This window comes from Chiloscyllium punctatum, chromosome 15 (assembly GCF_047496795.1).
Source record: "Chiloscyllium punctatum isolate Juve2018m chromosome 15, sChiPun1.3, whole genome shotgun sequence".
Classification (NCBI taxonomy): Eukaryota; Metazoa; Chordata; class Chondrichthyes; order Orectolobiformes; family Hemiscylliidae; genus Chiloscyllium; species Chiloscyllium punctatum.
This window is the reverse complement of record NC_092753.1, coordinates 7,298,917-7,317,407: the sequence shown is the minus strand read 5'-3', so window position 1 is coordinate 7,317,407 and position 18,491 is coordinate 7,298,917. Positions and strand designations below refer to the sequence as shown.

Here is an 18,491-nt window from a genome sequence, read left to right as displayed (position 1 = left end):
TGCACCAGATAGACTTAGTGCAGTGTTTGGGAAAAGAGTATACATCAAACAGCTGTAAGATTTACTAGATTGGCAGGTTGCACAATGAGAGTACAACAATGTTGCTTTCATATGTAATTGGGAATCCTTCCAGAATAAACATGATCTAGCAGAGACAAACCGCACAAACCATGTAGGAGCAAAAAGATGTGCAATTAACATTGAGACAGTAATAAAAATTTATCTAAACTATAAACTAAGATTTTGGAGGAAACAGATTCACTACCCTCTGAGAGAAGAGCTTCCTTCTCACCTCAGTCCTAATTGGGTGGTCCCTTCCTGTGAGATTATTCCATCTTGTCTTAGACCTTTCCACGGACAAAACAGCCTTTTCATATTTACTCTGTAAAATTCCCTCAGAGTTTTTTGCTGCAAAAAGATCACCACTTAATTTTCTAAACTCCAGTGGATACAGAACCAGCCTAATGAACTTCTCATAAGAAAATCCCTGTATATTAGGGATCAATATAATCATCTCCTGGATGCCTCCAATGCATATATCTTTCTCGGCAACATCACCACCTGCAAGCCATTCACCATCCTGGCTTGGAAATATACCATAATTCCTTCAAGGTTGTTGGTTCAAAATCCTGGAACTCTATCCCTAATGGTATTGTTGGTGTACCTACATCAAATGAACTGCAATGGCTAAAGAAGGCAGCATGCTGTCACTTTCTGAAGCACAACCAATGATGGCAATAGATGGTGGCCTAGCCATTAAAGCACAGTAGGTCAGGCCGCATCTGAGGAGCAGGAAAATCAGCGTGTCAGGCGAAAGCCCTTCATCAGGAATTTACCCGAAACATCAATTTTCCTGCTCCTCGGATGCTGCCTGACCTGTGCTTTTCCAGCACCACTCTAATCTTGACTCTAATCTCCACCATCTGCAGTCCTCACTTTCATTGCCATTAAAGTCTACATCCCCCAAATAATTTTTTTTTAAATCCTCCAGTGTGTGGATATTGATTGTTATTCTAGAATGAATGGACACCGGGAACGTCCAGTGCATGCTCAGTTTCATAGAATGACAAAGCAAACATCTGTAACTATAAAAATCTTAATGTTATTTTAATTCTACATAAAACAATGCTACTAATTATTATGGCTAAAGCTTAGAGATCATCTGAAGAATAGTAATCCTGTCAACATTAGTTAACATGGATTCAAGGGAATGTCCAGCCTAACTAATCTTATTTTGGAAGTTACAACCCAAGTAGACTGTGCTGTAAAACCCATTTTGGGGTCTGAATTCTGGCCCAGATATCAATGAAACATAGCAACTTGGTTGCAGTTCCATTTATTGTGGTGCACCTTTATTACACTACTGAGCAATAGCACACAGTCACAATTACGCCATTCCTTAGAAGTTCCATGAACTCTGGTCTGTCTCAGATAGTCAATCCTTCACAGATCTCCAGGTGTGTTTTCTAAGCAATGTCCAAATTGCTGCCACTACTCAAGAGCAGCAAGTTGTTTACAGACTGCTTTTTTAGTTCTCCTTCTCTTGCTGTGATTATGCCATTTCTATTAACCGTTACCTATAGGACCAAGCGTGTGCCAATTGATCAAATATTCCAGTTGATCAAGAGGTCCACATAATCCGTGTAAAAACACACAATGAGTAATAGAAATGTAATGCAGGGGTATTCACATCACTGTTATACTTCATTGACAGCATAAATTATTTAAATAATAATGCAACTTTGCTTTAAATAAAAGTTACCAACAGAACTTTCTCACTTGCACTCTCAATTAATTATTCAGACATCATGGAGGTCATGATAATACAGTGAACTTCCAGTGTTACGGGTATGTAATTTTTGCTGGTTATTGAGGCTGCTGGCTGAAACAAGTTTGCTGTATCTGGATTTAGTCCACTTAAGACCATAAGAAATAGGACTAGAAGTAAGGCTATTCGGCCCATTGAGTTCAGTCCACCATTCAATCATGGCTGATGGACATTTTAATGCCACTTACCCGCACTCTCCCGGTAGCCCTTAATTCCTTGCGCGATTAAGAATTTATCAATCTCTGCCTTGAAGACATTCAATGTCCCAGCCTCCACTGCGTTCCGTGGCAGTGAATTACACAGGCCCACCACTGTCTGAAGAAATGTCTCCTCATTTCTGTTCTAAATTGACTCCTAATTCTAAGGCTGTGCCTCGAGTCCTAGTATCCCCGTCTGACGGAAACAATTTCCTAGCATCCACCCTTTCTAAGCCATGCATTATCTTCTAAGTTTCTATTAGATCTCCCCTCAACCTTCTGAACTCTTAACGAATACAATCCCAGGATCCTCAGCCATTCATCGTATGTTAGGCCCACCATTTCAGGGATTGTCCATGTGAATCTCTGCTGGACACGCTGCAGTGCCAGTATGTCCTCCCTGAGGTGTGGGGTCCAAAACTGGGGCCTAACCAGAGCTTTATAAAGTCTTAGTAGCTGAAAAATGTGTTGCTGGAAAAGCGCAAAAGGTCAGGCAGCATCCAAGGAGCAGGAGAATCTACGTTTCGGGCATAAGCCCTTCTTCAGGAATGAGGAAGGTGTGCCAAGCAGACTAAGATAAAAGGTAGGGAGGAGGGACTTGGGGGAGGGGTGTTGGGAATGCGATAGGTGGAAGGAGGTTAAGGTGAGGGTGATAGGCCAGAGAGGGAGTGGGGGCAGAGAGGTCGGGAAGAAAATTGCAGGTCAAGAAGGCAGTGCTGAGTCAGAGGGTTGGGACAGATAAGGTGGGGGGAGGGAAAATGAGGAAACTGGAGAAATCTGCATTCCTCCCTTGTGGTTGGAGGGTTCCTAGGTGGAAGATGAGGTGCTCTTCCTCCAGGCGTCGTGATGCCATGGTCTGGCGATGGAGGAGGCCAAGGACCTGCATGTCCTTGGCATAGTGGGAGGGGGAGTTAGTGTTCAGACACAGGGTGGTTGGGTTGGTTGGTGCGGGTGTCCCAGAGGTGTTCTCTGAAACGTTCAGCAAGTAGGCGGCCTGTCTCCCCAATATAGAGGAGGCCACATCGGGTGCAGCGGATGCAGTAAATGTGTGGAAGTGCAGGTGAATTTGTGACGGATATGGAAGGATCCCTTGTGGCCTTGGAAGGAAGTGAGGGGGGAGGTGTGGGTGCAGATTTCTCCACATCTCTTCCACTTCCCGCTCCTCCGCCCTTGAACCCGCCCCTTCAATCGCCATCAAGACAGAACCCCACTGGTCCTCACCTACCACCCACCAACTTCCAGATACATCGTATCATCCTTCGTCATTTCCGCCACCTCCAAACAGACCCCATCACCAAGGATATATTTCCCTCCCCTCCCCTATCAGCATTCCAGAAAGACCACTCCCTCCACGACGCCCTCGTCAAGTCCACACCCCCCCCACCAACCCAACCTCCACTCTCGGCACCTTCCCCTGCAACCGGAAGAAATGCAAAACTTGCGCCCACACCTCCACCCTCACTTCTCTCCAAGGCCCCAAGGGATCCTTCCATATCCGTCACAAATTCACCTGCAACTCCACACGCATCATTTACTGCATCCGCTGCACCCGATGTGGCCTCCTCTATATTGGGGAGACAGGCCACCTACTTGCGGAACATTTCAGAGAACGCCTCTGGGACACCCGCACCAACCAACCCAACCGCCCTGTGGCTGAACACTTTAACTCCCCCTCCCACTCCGCCAAGGACAATCAAGTCCTTGGCCGCCTCCATCGCCAGACCATGGCAACACGACGCCTGGAGGAAGAGCGCCTCGTCTTCCGCCTAGGAACCCTCCAACCACAAGGGATGAATGCAGATTTGTCCAGCTTCCTCATTTTCCCCTCCCCCCACCTTATCTCAGTCCCAACCCTTGGACTCAGCACTGCCTTCTTGACCTGCAATCATCTTCCTGTCCTCTCCGCCCCCAACCCCTCTCCAGCCTATCACCCTCACTTTAACCTCCTTCCACCTATTGCATTCCCAACACCCCTCCCCCAAGTCCCTCCTCCCTACCTTTTATCATAGCCTGCTTGGCACACCTTCCTCATTCCTGAAGAAGGGCTTATGCCTGAAACGTCGATTCTCCTGCTCCTTGGATGCTGCCTGACCTGTTGCACTTTTCCAGCAACACATTTTTCAGCTCTGATCTCCAGCATCTGCAGTCCTCACTTTCTCAAAGTCTTAGTAGCACCTCATTGTCATTTACCTCAACAGAGTTGGAATGTAAAAGCAATGTTACATTTGCTTTCTTAACCACGGACTCAACCTGCAAATCAACTTTTAGAGAATCCTGTAATAGCACTCCCACTTCCCTTTGTCCTTTGGCTTTATGAATTTTCTCACCATTTATAAAATAGTCCTTACCTGTGTTCTTTTTTCCAAAGTGCAAGACCTCGCATTTACTCACTGAATTTCATCAGCCATTTCTAGGGACATTCTCCTAAACTGTAGAAATCTTTCTGTAGCCTCTCCTCCACCTCAGGACTATCTGCCTGTCCACCGAACTTCATATCATCAGTGAACTTCGCCAGAATGCCCCCAGTCCCTTCATCCACTTAATTGGTTTTCAGTTACATCACTGTTCGAAGACATCCCCAGATATATACTCACTGACCTCTCCTCAAGATTATGCTTCAAGAAACACAGACAGCTTTCTGCAATGTTATCTGCAACTCTTTTAACCTTTTCTTTATGGTCACGGAAACATTGGAGCACAGTTTTGAATTTGTTTCTGAGACTTTTGTCAAAAATCTGTGGATCGTTGCCTTCCTTCCTGTTTTCCTGTTCTCATACCTACATTGCAGTCAAGGTACCAATTCTGTGATACCCATCCCATAATGAGACAAACCTAGCATACACTACTTCACCACAACCAGTTTACATCCATTAATAGGAAGTAAATAAATGGAAGTCATTTATAGTTTTTAAAAAAAGAGTGTTTGTACACTAATGCTTAGCTAATAGAACTTTTGTGTGTATACAGCTTATACTGCAAAGTAGTGAACTGAACTTGCAAACAGATTTCAGTAAAATTCTCAGTAAGAGTACCAATTAGGTTCAAACTTGGAATGTTCAAGGTAAGACCTGGGAGTCTTAGACTTGTAACTAAATAACCCAATGGAAAGTAGTGGTTAATGAAGCTAATAAGGTGATGAATGTCATCATCTAAATAGAATAAAACAAATTTACAATGCTGTTGTCAGACTGCAAATTAATACCCATAAGATTCTTTCATACACAAGAAAGGCATCCAAGCACAGAGACTATGCAAGGCTGACCTCAATCTTCTAATAATTATTATAGAAAACACTAGATAGCTTGGGGGATAAAAGCTGTCTCATGATCTAGTTGTAGAATGTAAGGCTAACATGATACAGATTGAACAATATTGCTTAAACTAAAGCAAGTAGAACTAAGTAGGTAGACAATTTAATTAGTAAAAGATTATCTGATAAGAGAGTGGTGAATATGTGGAATGAACTACTCTGCCAGATTGATCGTTGGAGGCATTCAGTGCAATCCCTCCATTTAAACTCTTGAATTCCACAATCTCAGGATGTTAAAATTTCTGCAGATGGTCAAGCCTGAATGGTATTTTTTCAATTATCCTGTTGTGAATGAGAGGTTTAATCCCAGGAGCTTCACGGTAGTTGCTCTTTCTGTAGTATTAATACAGATTTGAATTGATAATTTAAATCTGAATAAGAATTGTATTAAGTATTTTATTTAATAGAAAAAGTTTAGAAAGATTAATTTCTTATTTATATATCTTAAAGGTCATGGTAGAAAGATGAATTGAAAAAAAAAAGGTTTGTACTTCATCTGTGAGGTTTAAACCTGGCTATTGTACTCACGTGTAATTCTGTTTCTGAGCTGCACAGGTCATTGAAGAAAATGGTGTTCGAAGGGTGTTGGTGTTACCTCAACAGCCAGATTTTCATCCTGGCAGTCATCCACCAATGCATCCTCATCCTTATATGCCTCCATTTCTTCCTCCACCTGTCCTGCCACATCATCAAATGTACTCTCCAGGACCAGGAGATGTTGCAGCATCATATGTTGCGCAGCACCATCCCCAACACTCATATGCAGAGCAAGGTAGGAGCCATGAATTTTAACTCTCTTTATATCTTCTCATTCACCAGCTGTGCAGAAAATATGCTGCTAACGCCCTACAAACATAAATCTTGAAATGCTACTAAGTCAACAAGAATAAGCTTTGATAGTCTTACATTTAATTTTGTTTTTCTCTCTGTCTTTATTGGTAAAATAAAATGAGTTAAAGTAATCAAGCCTATTTTGGCAAGCATATTTTTTCTATCAGCATTTTATGGAATGAAAGAAAACGTATCTTTTCACTGAAGGATGTATTCAGCCTTAAACAGGTTAAGCGGAAACTGAGTGTTATGCTGTTCTAATACTGATGCAAATACTTGTCTTTGACTTACAATGTCATGATATCCGGTTAAACGCCAGATGCTACTAGTTGCACAATTTTGTATTTGGAATTGTTAATTATGGTTCCAAAGTAAAAGCAAAAATAGGGTTTTGGAAAGAAGCTAAAATGGCAAACAAATTGGAATCGGTATTGGATTGTAAAGAAATGGGATAAAACTGAGAAACCTTATTTACTCTATGACTCTATGTCTAAATATTTTGAATTGTGTTGGCAACCTGAAGTCTGTAAAACATGGAAAAGCATGTAGAATATGTTGGTAAGAAGGAAGTCTTGCTGAGCTGACCGTTCTCACCAGAGAGAGAGGCTGGTACCACAAGTGATCAGTCAGAAGAGTAAACAAATAAACTATTTGTTTTATGCTTCTGTTTCTGATGAATGATTCATATTTACTTGAAATGTTAATATATAACATCAGTTTGATTTCAAACATGCATTCACACTTTAACCATTTTCTAAAGTCAAAGTATTATATAGTGCAGAGATAGACAGTTTGCCTCATGATGTCTGTGTCTCTTTTAATGAATTATCAATCATTTTAATGAATGTTTTATTCGCATCCTTTTGCTCCACGGCTCTGAAATGCTTCCCCTTCTCAAGTGTCCACCCTATTCCTTTTGAGTGCTTGTCTCTGTATGCATAAAGCTCCCATTTCAGTTTCAGGTATCTTTGGTTCTAATAATGGGTGCATTTTAGCAAGTTCAGTTCAATTTGTTTGGGTGCATACTTGTTCATTTTTAAAAAGTAATGTTATGATCAGACCTTGGCAAGCTTCCACAATTCATTACAATTGCAGATGGATATCCCAAACTATTAAGCTCCTATGTTAAAAGTGATGAGCTAATTCACTTTATTTATTACACCACCTCCTTAAATGGCTGCTGCAAGGTTGATTTAAAAACGATTCCTTCTCTTGCAGATATATTCCTCCCAAACACGCACGCAGTCATAGAGTTATACAACACAGTTAATGGACCCTTTGGTCCAATTCGTCTGTGCCAATCAGATATCTTAACCTAATCGTTCCATTTACCAACATTTGGCCCATTTCCCTCTAAGTCCTTCCTATTCATATACTCATCTAGATGCCTTTTAAATGTTGTAATTGTACCTGCCTCTATCACTTTCTCTGGCAGCTCAGTCCATACATGTACCACCCTCTGCATGAAAAATCTGCCTCTTGGGTCCATTTTAAATCTTTCCCCCTCACCTTAAACCTATGCCCTTTGGTTTTGGGCTCCCTGAGGGGAAGAAAAGACCTTGGCTATTCATCCTATCCACGTCCCTCATAAACATCTCTCAGCCTCCAACACTCCAGGAAAAACAACCTATTCCATCTCTCCCTATTGGTCAAACCCTCCAATTCTGGCAACATCCTTGTTAATCTTTTCTGAACCCTTTCACATTTCATCGCATCTTTCCTGGTGCAGGGAGACCAAAATTGAATGCGGTATTCCAAAAGTGGCTTAACCAATTACTTGTATAGCTGCAACATGATGTATCAACTCCTCTAGTCAGTACACTGACCAATGAAGGCCAAACACCACCTTTGCCAACCTGTCAACCTGTGACTCTGCTTTCAAGGGACTATGTACCTGCACTTCTAGGTCTCTTTGTTCGTCAACATTCCCCAGGGCCCTACCATTTACTGTATAAGTCCTGAATTGGTTTGCCTTACCAAGCTGCAGCACCTCACATTTATCTAAATTAAACTCTATCTGCCACTCCACGGCCCATTGGCCCATCTGACTAAGATAACATTGTTCTCTGAGATGACCACCTTCACTGTCCAATACACCACTTATTTTGGTGTCATTTGCAAACTTGCTATTCACAGGGCTTATGCCCAAAATGTCAATTCTCCTGTTCCTCAGATGCTGCTTGACTGGCTGTGCTTTTCCAGCACCACACTTTTTGACTCTGATCTCCAGCATCAGCAGTCCTCACTTTCACCTCTGATATTCACATTCAAATGGGCACAGCTGCTGTTTAAATGGCGACACTGACACTGCAGTTGCCTATAACAAGCCAAAGCTGTTCTTATGTTGTGGTGACTGCTATTGCTGCTTTTCCCCATCATCATTCAAGCACCTCACTGAGGGCCTGGAAGTTAAAATATATCCTTAGCCAGACGTGACAGGTGGGACTAGATTGGATTGGAAGGGTTGGTTTCCATGCTGTACATCTCTATAACGCTATAACTAAGATTCTATGCCTAGCAATTGTGCAGCATAGTGACTTGTTGCTTATTTGTCTAAACCTGAATGGTGTACAGGTTTTGCTGTATTTCAATAGAGAATACATCATTTTCCGAAGAGATGTGAATGCCACTGAATATAGCATTAATCAATAAATACCTCCAGTTCTTTAAGTTGGAGGGAAGGACGTTGATGAAGCAACTGAAATAGTTAGGGCTTAGGATGCAATCCTGAGAAATTTCTTCAATTTTACATAAAATCTAAATACCAAGAATGCCAGAAGTCAAAAATAAAAACAAAGTGTTGGAGAGACTCAACAGGTTTGGCAACATCTGTGGAGAGAGAAGCAGAGTTAACATTTTGACTTTCACTTGGTCACTGTTCCATCTCTGACTCTTTCCTTCCTTGACTTCACTGTTTCCACCAAATCTCATAGTATTTCAACTCCACTTACTTACAAGCTGTTTCCTGCAAGGGCTCCGTTCAGTCTACCAGTTACTGTGTCTCTTTTGCAACTGCTCTGATGAGGCCACCTGCCATCAAGGTGTCTCTGAAATATCGTCCTGTTTCCTCAATCAAGAATTCCCCCACTGTGGTTGACAGGGCCCTGAACCTATCTCTCGCACTCCTACCATCACCTCTTTCTCTATGATAGAATTTGTCTTGTCCTCACTTTCCACGCTCAAAGGATCATCATTTGCCATTTCCACCACCTCCAGTAGAACACCAACACCACCAAGCACATCTTCCTCTCCATTCCACACAGGGATCGTTTGCTCCTGTGACAACTTGGTCCATTCTTCATCACCTTCAACACTTCCTCTGTCACCCATTGCACCTTCACATGCATTCACCTTCTCCCTCCTCGCTGTCCAAGGCCCCAAGCACATCTTCCAGATGTAGCATTGTTTTACTTGTATTTCTTCAAAGATCCTTTACACTAGCAAGACCAATTGCAGAATGCGTGACCACTTTGTGGAAGACTTAGTTTCTGTCCATATGAATGACCCTTACCTTCCAGGTGCTTGTCATTTTGATAAACCACCTTGCTCCCATTCCCAACATTTCTATCCTTGGCCTGCTTATAATGTTCTGAAGAGTAAGACTAAACTTGCAATGTTAAATCTGTTTCTCTTTCCATAGATCCAGCCAGACCTGGTGAGTTTCATCAGCACTTTGTTTTTATTCCTTCAATGATGTCTTGGAACTAAGACAATTGACCTCCAGTAACAGTAATCATTATCCTTTGTGCTAGATATGTTTCCAGCCAAGGGAAAGTGTTTCACATTGATTCCAGTTTTGCTAGCTTTCTTTAATGCAATGATCATCGTAAGGCATTGCTTACTGGCTGTGATTACATCCTCGCTAAAGTAGTAGAACTCAAAAACAGGGGCTTTCATTAACGTGGAATGTATATAGAACCCTCCTGCCTGGAAAAGAGATTAGAAATGCATCCTCCCATGTGCAGAGCCACTTACAATAAGTTGTTGTAATTATCAGTTATGGATCTTTTAATTCTAACAACCTTTTGCAGAAATTGTTTAATTCACAACTTGGAAAGCAAGTTTCCAAAAGACTGAAAAATGGTGTAAAATAGAAGAGTAAATTCTCAAGAGGTCATTCCTTAACAGGTCAATAGACAATCAACTTCACTGCTTGGCTAAGCATTTTCTCTTCAGTTTTTCCAGCAGCTAAATAGGCTGGGGTGTTTTTCCCTGGAGTGTCAGAGGCTGAGGGGTGACCTTATCGAGGTTTATAAGGTCATGAGATACATGGATAGAGTGAATAACCTATGTCTTTTTCCTAAGGTGAGGGAGTTCAAAACTAGAGGGCATAGGTTTAAGGGGAAAGATTTAAAAAGCACCTAAAGGGTAACATTTTCACACCTGGATGATGCGTGTTTGGAATAAGCTGCCAAGGAAGTGGTGGAGGTGGGTACAATGACAACATTTAAAAGGTACCTAGATGGGTATATGAACAGGATGGGTTTAGAGGGACAAAAACAGAGGTTACTGGAAAAACACAGTAGGTCTGGCAGCATCTGTAAAGAGAAATCAAGTTTTGGGTCTGGTGACCCTTCCTCAGAATCCAAACACAAAGCATTTATTTTGATTTCCCTGCACAGATGCTGCCAGACCTGCTGAGCTTTTCCAGCAACTTCTGTTTTTGTTTCTGATTTACAGCATTCACAGTTCTTTCAATTTTTATTGGGTTTGAGGGATGTGAGTCAATTGCTGGCAAATAGGACTAGATCAATTTGAAATACCTGGTCAGCTTGGGCGAGTTGAACCAAAGGGTCTGTTTCCATGCTTATACAGCTGCATGACTCATCAAATATTACTTTGATGTCAAGTGCAGTCACTCTCAGCTCACCTCACCTCTTGAATTTAGTTCTTTTATCCATGTTTGATCTAAGGCTCCAGGAAAATCTGACCCTGATGGCAACCAATGTGAACATCAATGAAGTATGTTATTACTAAGTAATTCTATCACTTTGATGATTACGTGTAGACTGACTGGGTAATTGCCAGATTAGATTTGTCGTAATTTATGGACAGAGCATACTTGGGCAATTCTCCACATCAAGGAGGTGCCAGTGTTGTAGTTGTATTGGAGCAACTTGATTAGGGATGCAGCAAGATTTTGCTGCCTGTTTGCAGCAATACAATGGTGATAGTGTCTGGTCCATCATCTTAGATGTAGCCAGTGTATTCTGCCCTTTCCTGTTAGGATGTAGAGTAAATTGAATTGGCACCTGTGATAGTGAAAACCTAAGGAGGATGCTGAGATAGGTTAGCTATTTGGCTTTTGTAGCTGAAAATGGTTGCAACTGCATCAGCCTGGTATTCTGCACTGGCATGCTCAACTCCACATTATTAAAAGTGTCATTGCTTTGGAGGCACTTGCTCTGATTAATTGTTTACTTGTCCACTATTCATGACTGGATCTAACAGGACTGCTGAGCTTTGTTCTGATCTATTGGTGTGGGGTTGCTTAGCTCTGTCTTAGCTGCGTCCATTGTTTAACACTCACCTGTACTAAGGCTTCACTAGGCTGAAAAGTCATTTTTAAGTATTTCTCCAAGCATTCTCTTTCTAACTCCTCCTTGAACCAGGGTTAGTTTGATAGTTGTGTTGCAACATTAGTTTACATATTATGATTGGATACAGTTCTGATGATGGCTCATAGGGACACTTGAATATCCAGTTCTCATCTACTAGATCTGTTTTGAGTCTGTTTTTTGAAGATGGTGGCAGTGCCATTCAATGCAGTAGTCCGTGTCTTCATTGTGTACATGGGACTTTATCTGCACAAGGAGTGTGCACTGATACTGCAGGAGATCAGTTATTATATGTTGAAATAATTTTTTTCTCCTACATATTTGTATCAAACTCCTTTTAAAATGAAGTTAATCTGTATATACTTTATTGCATTTCAGAATCTCATCCTTCTCATGGGAGGTCCAATTTTATCCACAGAGATGAAAGGACTAGCAAAGCTTATGAGCGTTTACAAAAGAAACTGAAAGATAGACAAGCTAATGGATCGAAAGATAAGATCAACAGCCCACCATCCTCTCCCCATAAGTCTCCCACCAGTCAAGAAAATAAAGGTATTGTGGGGACATCCACAGGATTGGTGAAAAACAGACAGGATAGGAAAACACAAAGCACATCTGAAATCAGTATGGAAATGTTTGGTATGTTGTGTGTGAATGGCAGTTCTTTCCAAGTAATAGAAAATGTTCTAATGGCTGATTAGCCTACTCCTATCTGTATGTGCACTTAAACCAAATTTCAGGCAATAATTAGGTAACTTCCTAAAATAATAGTAATAATAAAAAGCATGCAGAGGATGATGCTGGTAGTAACTATGACAGTGAAAATGTATATGACAGTCTCTAAAGGAGTATTGTTGGGATGTCAAGCTGAGCCGGACTGAATTTAATTAAGCTGTATTTCCAGAGTATAGTAATATCTTCTGTAAAGCTTTGAATTATTTTCCTACATGCAAGATGCTCTGTAAATTTTTGATCAACATCTATCTCCCAACCTATCTCTCAACTTCTTAAAAAGTGTTCTTTAAAAGCAAAGAGAAACAATCAAGTTGTGATCAGGTATGTTTCACCTGAGATAGTACGTTGAGAAAGTTTGCAAAGCAATTCCTTAATAGTTTTTTTGAGAAGCTTTAACCTCTAGGAATCAGAGAAGCACAAATTTGGACTTGTGCAGGTGGTCTCAGCATAGTTTAATGCAAGCAATATCAGAGAGAGGGAAAGGTGACAGAATAGTTGCAAATTCCAGGATTCCCCTGAGCCTTTCTCAGTCCTTCCAATTTCCCCTTAATTTGGATGCACTACTTTGTACCCAAAAGACTTGGTTAGAGCTGGGTCTTTAGCACATTTGGCTATAGAATGTACAGCTGCTAATATGGTAGCTTTTTGAAAGTGTCACCTTGGCTTTAAAGAGGTCATTGTAACTAAAATCAAACAACTTGTTCATAAAGAAGGGGTGTGGACAATGCTGCCCTGTTTAGATGCTGAAGACCTGGAAATGATATTCTAAAATGCAGGTTGGTCCAATTGATGACGAAGATCACAGTCCACTAAAGGTAAGGGTGTATATTTCATGTATTAGGTTGCTAGCCAAGTCAGTAAAGTCACTTAGGACCCTCAAAACTGACTTTAAATGAAGAAAGTTTGCTACTTTAGTATAAACTGGATTTTTACACCACAAGTTTGGTAGTAACACTGGGTGGGTTGTCATGGCTCCCAAAATAAAATCGCTATCTGATTCAGTGAATATTTCAACACTTAAGTATTCATTTAAGATGAAGATGATTTTAGCTTGGTTAGTCAGGCAAGAATGGAGCGGGAGCAATTTTAAATTTGGAACACTGCACTTTGCACCCTGTTTTCACCCTAAATGCTTCCACCTGTTTTGCCTAGCATTAATACAACTATAATGCTAGCCAAGTTATTTGTATAGACACTATCATAATGATGATGAGTAAACAGCCCTTTAACTCTCATCTCACAGACAATACTTGCCTTTTTCCCCCACTGCCTGTAAAGCAGTGAGATTGTAGGAAGATGCATGCATGGATGAAATGACTGTATTCTGTATTTGCAACATTACATGTGCTAAATAACTAAATTCAGGTGACATGAATCAAATGTATTCTGTAGCAGTATCATGCATCCACAAATATTATTTGATTGCCCTGGAAGTTTAGCTATATACAGTCTAACTGTAATGAAATTTCATTTCTTGGTCTTCATTACCCAAACTATCTCGAACTTCCATGGTGTCAGGAATATCATTAAGACGCACAAAATTAAGCTTTGAATTGTCTCACCCTCTAGTGGTTGAGGCATTGTACGTAGCCATTGTTCACAAATTATTCTTTCAGACAAATTCTTTCATTGCATGAAAGGTTGGCAGTGCCCACTTTTCTACAGGTGACAATTGAGGAATAGTAAATGGGTGTTAAAGCGGAGATATCTAGTTGTTTTTAGGGCATTTTACTCCTCAACAGCCATGTTCCCAAATAAGCAATCCATCCAGTGTTGTTCTGCACTGTAGAGTTTCCACAAAGGCCATTGACTTGAATAATGTTTCTGTGGTCAAATATCAATTGAAATGCAAGGTATTTTCTCTATGAAGGCTATGGAATTAAAATGTTAAGTTTTGTTTATACTGGAACAGAATGGAACAGGGACCCGGGTTCGATTCCAGCCTCTGGCAACTGTCTGTGTGGAGTTTTCATATTCTCGCCGTGTCTGTGTGGGTTTCCTCTGGGTGCTGCAGTTTCCTCCCACAATCCAAAGATGTGCAGGTCAGGTGAATTGGCCATCCTAAATTACCCATCGTGTTGGTTGCATTAGTCAGGGGTAAATACAGGACAGCGGAATGGGTCTGGGTGGGTTACTCTTCAGATGGTCGGTGTGGACTTGTTGGGCCGAAGGGCCTGTTTCCACACTGTAGAGAATGTAATCTAATCTATGATGGTTGATCTGGAGAACACACTTCATTCTCTAAAGGATATTAATGAACTAGACGTTTTTCTTTAAACCACAATCAGCAATGATGGAATTATCACCAAAAGGCTAGATTTTTGATGCCATTTGTTGAGTTAATTTGGAGTTCTGGAATTAGTAATAGAGTGGACATTGCAACCACATCGTATGATTCAACAATATAATCAATATCTGACAAACGTCTGTTAATCTCAAATCTTAAAATTGCAATTGACAATGTATCAGCCTTTTGACAGAGGGATCTCTATATAGAGCCTTTAATTTTGTGAGAAAGCTGCTTCCTGATTTCACTTTTGAATGACCTAGCTCTAATATTAAGATGGTATCCCTTTACTCTGGATTTCCCAACTGTAGAAAACAGAACAAAAAACATAATACCTTTATATCAGTCTTACTGAATCACTATAATTTTAAAGACCTCAATTATATCAGTTTAAAACCTTCTAAACTCGTGGAAATGTATATCAAGTTAAATAATCTGCCCTAATAATTCAAACTTAATATTATTCTTGTGAACTTTTGGTACAGTATATCTACTCCATCCCAAGAAGAACTACTTGGGTGAGCTACAAACTAAGTAAGGAAACTTTCTCCAGTAAGATTCAGAATCTCATGGTCTAGAAAGAAGAAAATAATATAATCTAAAGACTGATTAATTTGTCCACTATAGTAGAATGCCATATAGATCTAGGTATGCTATTGTTCAGGAATTTAGGAGTACAACTTTAGACAGTGTATTCACAACTTCATTGCTTTTGTGTTGCATCTCCAAGTTCATTCTTTAAATATAGTACATCAGGACCTTTTCTTCTCTGTAACTGCTAAGTGTTTTTGTATTAATTTTAAGTTTGGTACTATTTCAATAATATTAGAAAACAGTGATACCAATAAGGAATGTAAAGTTTTTTGGTTTTATAGATGAAGATACAGACACAAAATCTTTTGAAGCAGTCCTATCAAGTGTTGGCAAACCTGTGGTAAGTGACCTTTTTATATGCTTTTATAAATAAGGTACCAAGTTCTGAAAAAAATATTCGCAAATTCTGTGCAATGTGTAAAAGATCTGTATGGTTTTACTAAGTTTTTGAAATACAAATTGCAAAACATGTTTTGCAAGCTATTAAGGAAAATGAATGTTTGAAGATATTATGTTGGTTTTGCGATTACCTGAAAACACATTAGTCTTATTGTAAAGATGTAATTAAAATAAAGTAAATGTTGGTTATGAAGATTCTTTCTATTCCGAGCATTTATATTTGCAGAGGCTTGCCATACAGGTATGCCTTCATTGCAATATGGCACGTAAAAAGATGATTATGATTGTTGGAGGTCAGTTATGTTAGTTCCAGGACATTTTTGTAGGAGTTCCTCTGGGTAATAGTCTCAACCATCTTCAGCTCTTCATCAATGACCTCCCCTCCATCATAAAGTAAGAAGCAGGGATGTTTGCTGCTGACTGCACAATGATAAGCACCATTTGCAACAACTCCAATTTAGCGTCAGCACTGGAGTGAAAATGGAGCTGGTGGGCATGCTCCCTCCTCTTACCTGTGTATTTAGGCAATGAGTATTGTATCAGAACTCCTTTCAGGCCTGAGGGAATCTGGTAAAATGTGACAAAAATCCAAAAGGTAGGCTTTAATGTTTTCTCGGGTGTCTGAGCATTTTGGCCTTGGAGCATTCAGCTGATCACCAATGGCTGCATTAAAACCTCACCTACAACATTGTCTACATTCTCAACTTGAGTTCATGGCAAGGGTCTACCTGAGAATAGGAACCCAAACCCACTAAACTTAGATGTATGCTTTTCTGAGTAGATGAAGACATGTCCAATGCACTGTTCCTAATCTGCACCTTGAGGAGAAACTTCCTGAAATAAGCTTTGCACCTCTACACTCGCCAAATTTTACAACAATCTGCTGCATCTTCCCATGTCAGTTTTCAGAGGTTTGAACAGGTTATGGCAAGTATCTCTTTATTAAGTCTGCAGCTTATCTTGCATGCTCTGTATTCTATTTACTTCATTCCAGCGTTGTTTTTCATAGGTATCTGACATCCAGGCAAGATCAGTTGTACTCACATGGTCTCCTCCTTCAGCCACAAGTAATGATGACGCTGATAGCGATGTTGTACCTGAACCATGCAGCTATGAAGTTGCTATTTCTAGTAGTGGGAAGGATGGAAAATTCAAAGTTGTTTATATGTATGTACAACATTTTCACAGTATAATTAATACCTGAATTTAAATGTATAATCCATAAAGAGCAGAGTACATAGAAGTTCATTATTATAAACTGTGTCCATCACTAAATGATTTTATCTTGAATAGATGGTTTTGTAAGTTTTTAAAAGTTCATTGCTGCATGATTGAGAAGACTGTTCTGAGGTTATTTCTAAGAAAGGTCTTTCTCAATGCTGGTGAATATTCCCCGTTAATTAGACGAAATTATTGCTTTTTCAAATAACTAATGGTCAGAAATCTAACTGGAATCTCCATTTGTGGAATTCTATTAGTGGTGAAGCTCATTGCAACTTTTTTATTTGTTTTGGAAATATGTTGGGTTTTGTCTGGTGTTTTAAAGTTAAAGCTAAATTAATAGGTAGCTTTATATCTGGTACTTGATAACTCATATAATTGAATAATTGTGAAAATTAAATGATTAAATAAAAATATCAGTAAAATGTATACACTATTATTAAACAAAAAAACCAAAGGCTGCAGGTACTGGAAATATGAAACAAAAGCAATACTGGAGGATCTCAGCAGTACTGGCAGCATCTATGGAGAAAAAATATTGTTACCTATTTGGGTCCAGTGACCATTCTTCAGACGGGCCTTTTTTTTATTTTAAGTCTATTACTAATCAATCTGCTTTTGCATTACCCAAGGGAAATTGGAGGATATTATTCTCTCCATTGTTGACTTTAACTATCTCTGTTGCTTCCATATTTTCCCTTTCAGTTTGACACTGTCATTTGCCTAACTGTGTTCAACTTTTTTGAAAAGTCAATTAGAATGAGGCAAATAACTATTTTTCCATCCATCTCTGTTTAAATGTTTTTTGTCCAAGAAATCTTTATTTGTATTTTTTAATCTGTGTCTCAATAACCTGTTTTATATTACTGCTGGCATTCAGAATATTTTTGAATTTTCAGATATGAAGTATGAGACAAAATAATTCTTCATTAGGGAAAACCCAGTACAGAGGAATCTTGATTATCCGAAGGACAGGGGCAGGGCGTATTTCATTCAGTTAATCGAATTCCAGATAATCGAATGCCGGATAACACTGTTTAGCCAATCATTGGGATCTTGCAATCTTGCCAGATAATCCAATATTCAGATAATCGAGGTTCCACTCTATATAGTAGTGGAAGTGAGGGTACAAGGGTAAATCAGTATCAAAGGCTCAGCTTCAGAAAAAGATTTCCCAAGAAAACCCATTGATCACTATTTGCATAAGGAAATAAGGGACATCTTAATCCTAGTAAGATCTCTGACACCTGCAAAGTCAGTCTTGTCATTACTGTTGATCTTGAACATCTACATCATCTCATTGGTTTGGTAGTGTGGCTCTCCTCCTTAACCCCTACCATCCTAATTTAGACTGTACAGATTCAGCCAGTGATAATGTTATGAGCCTCCTTTCCCTTGAGACCAAAGTCTGGGTGATACTTTGTTGTCATTCATGTATTCCTCAGCTGATGAATCTGTGCTTCAGGTGCCAAAAAAAGCCATCAGCCTTTCCTTAGCTACTGCTGTGAGCTGAACACAAAATGACTGCTTT

At 39.9% G+C, this 18,491-nt stretch overlaps 1 protein-coding gene across 3 annotated transcripts in view; it reads left to right on the top strand.

The window, feature by feature from the left end:
• fndc3a (fibronectin type III domain containing 3A) overlaps positions 1-18,491 on the top strand; it is a 212,714-nt gene that overhangs the window by 101,114 nt on the left and 93,109 nt on the right. For 2 of the 3 annotated variants that reach the window (XM_072584554.1, XM_072584556.1), the window contains 4 exons: positions 5,891-6,107; positions 12,103-12,363; positions 15,622-15,680; positions 16,749-16,906. In XM_072584554.1, the coding sequence (XP_072440655.1) occupies positions 5,891-6,107; positions 12,103-12,363; positions 15,622-15,680; positions 16,749-16,906 (695 nt within the window). The remainder of the gene's footprint in view (positions 1-5,890; positions 6,108-12,102; positions 12,364-15,621; positions 15,681-16,748; positions 16,907-18,491) is intronic. The other variant, XM_072584555.1, reaches the window with a different exon arrangement.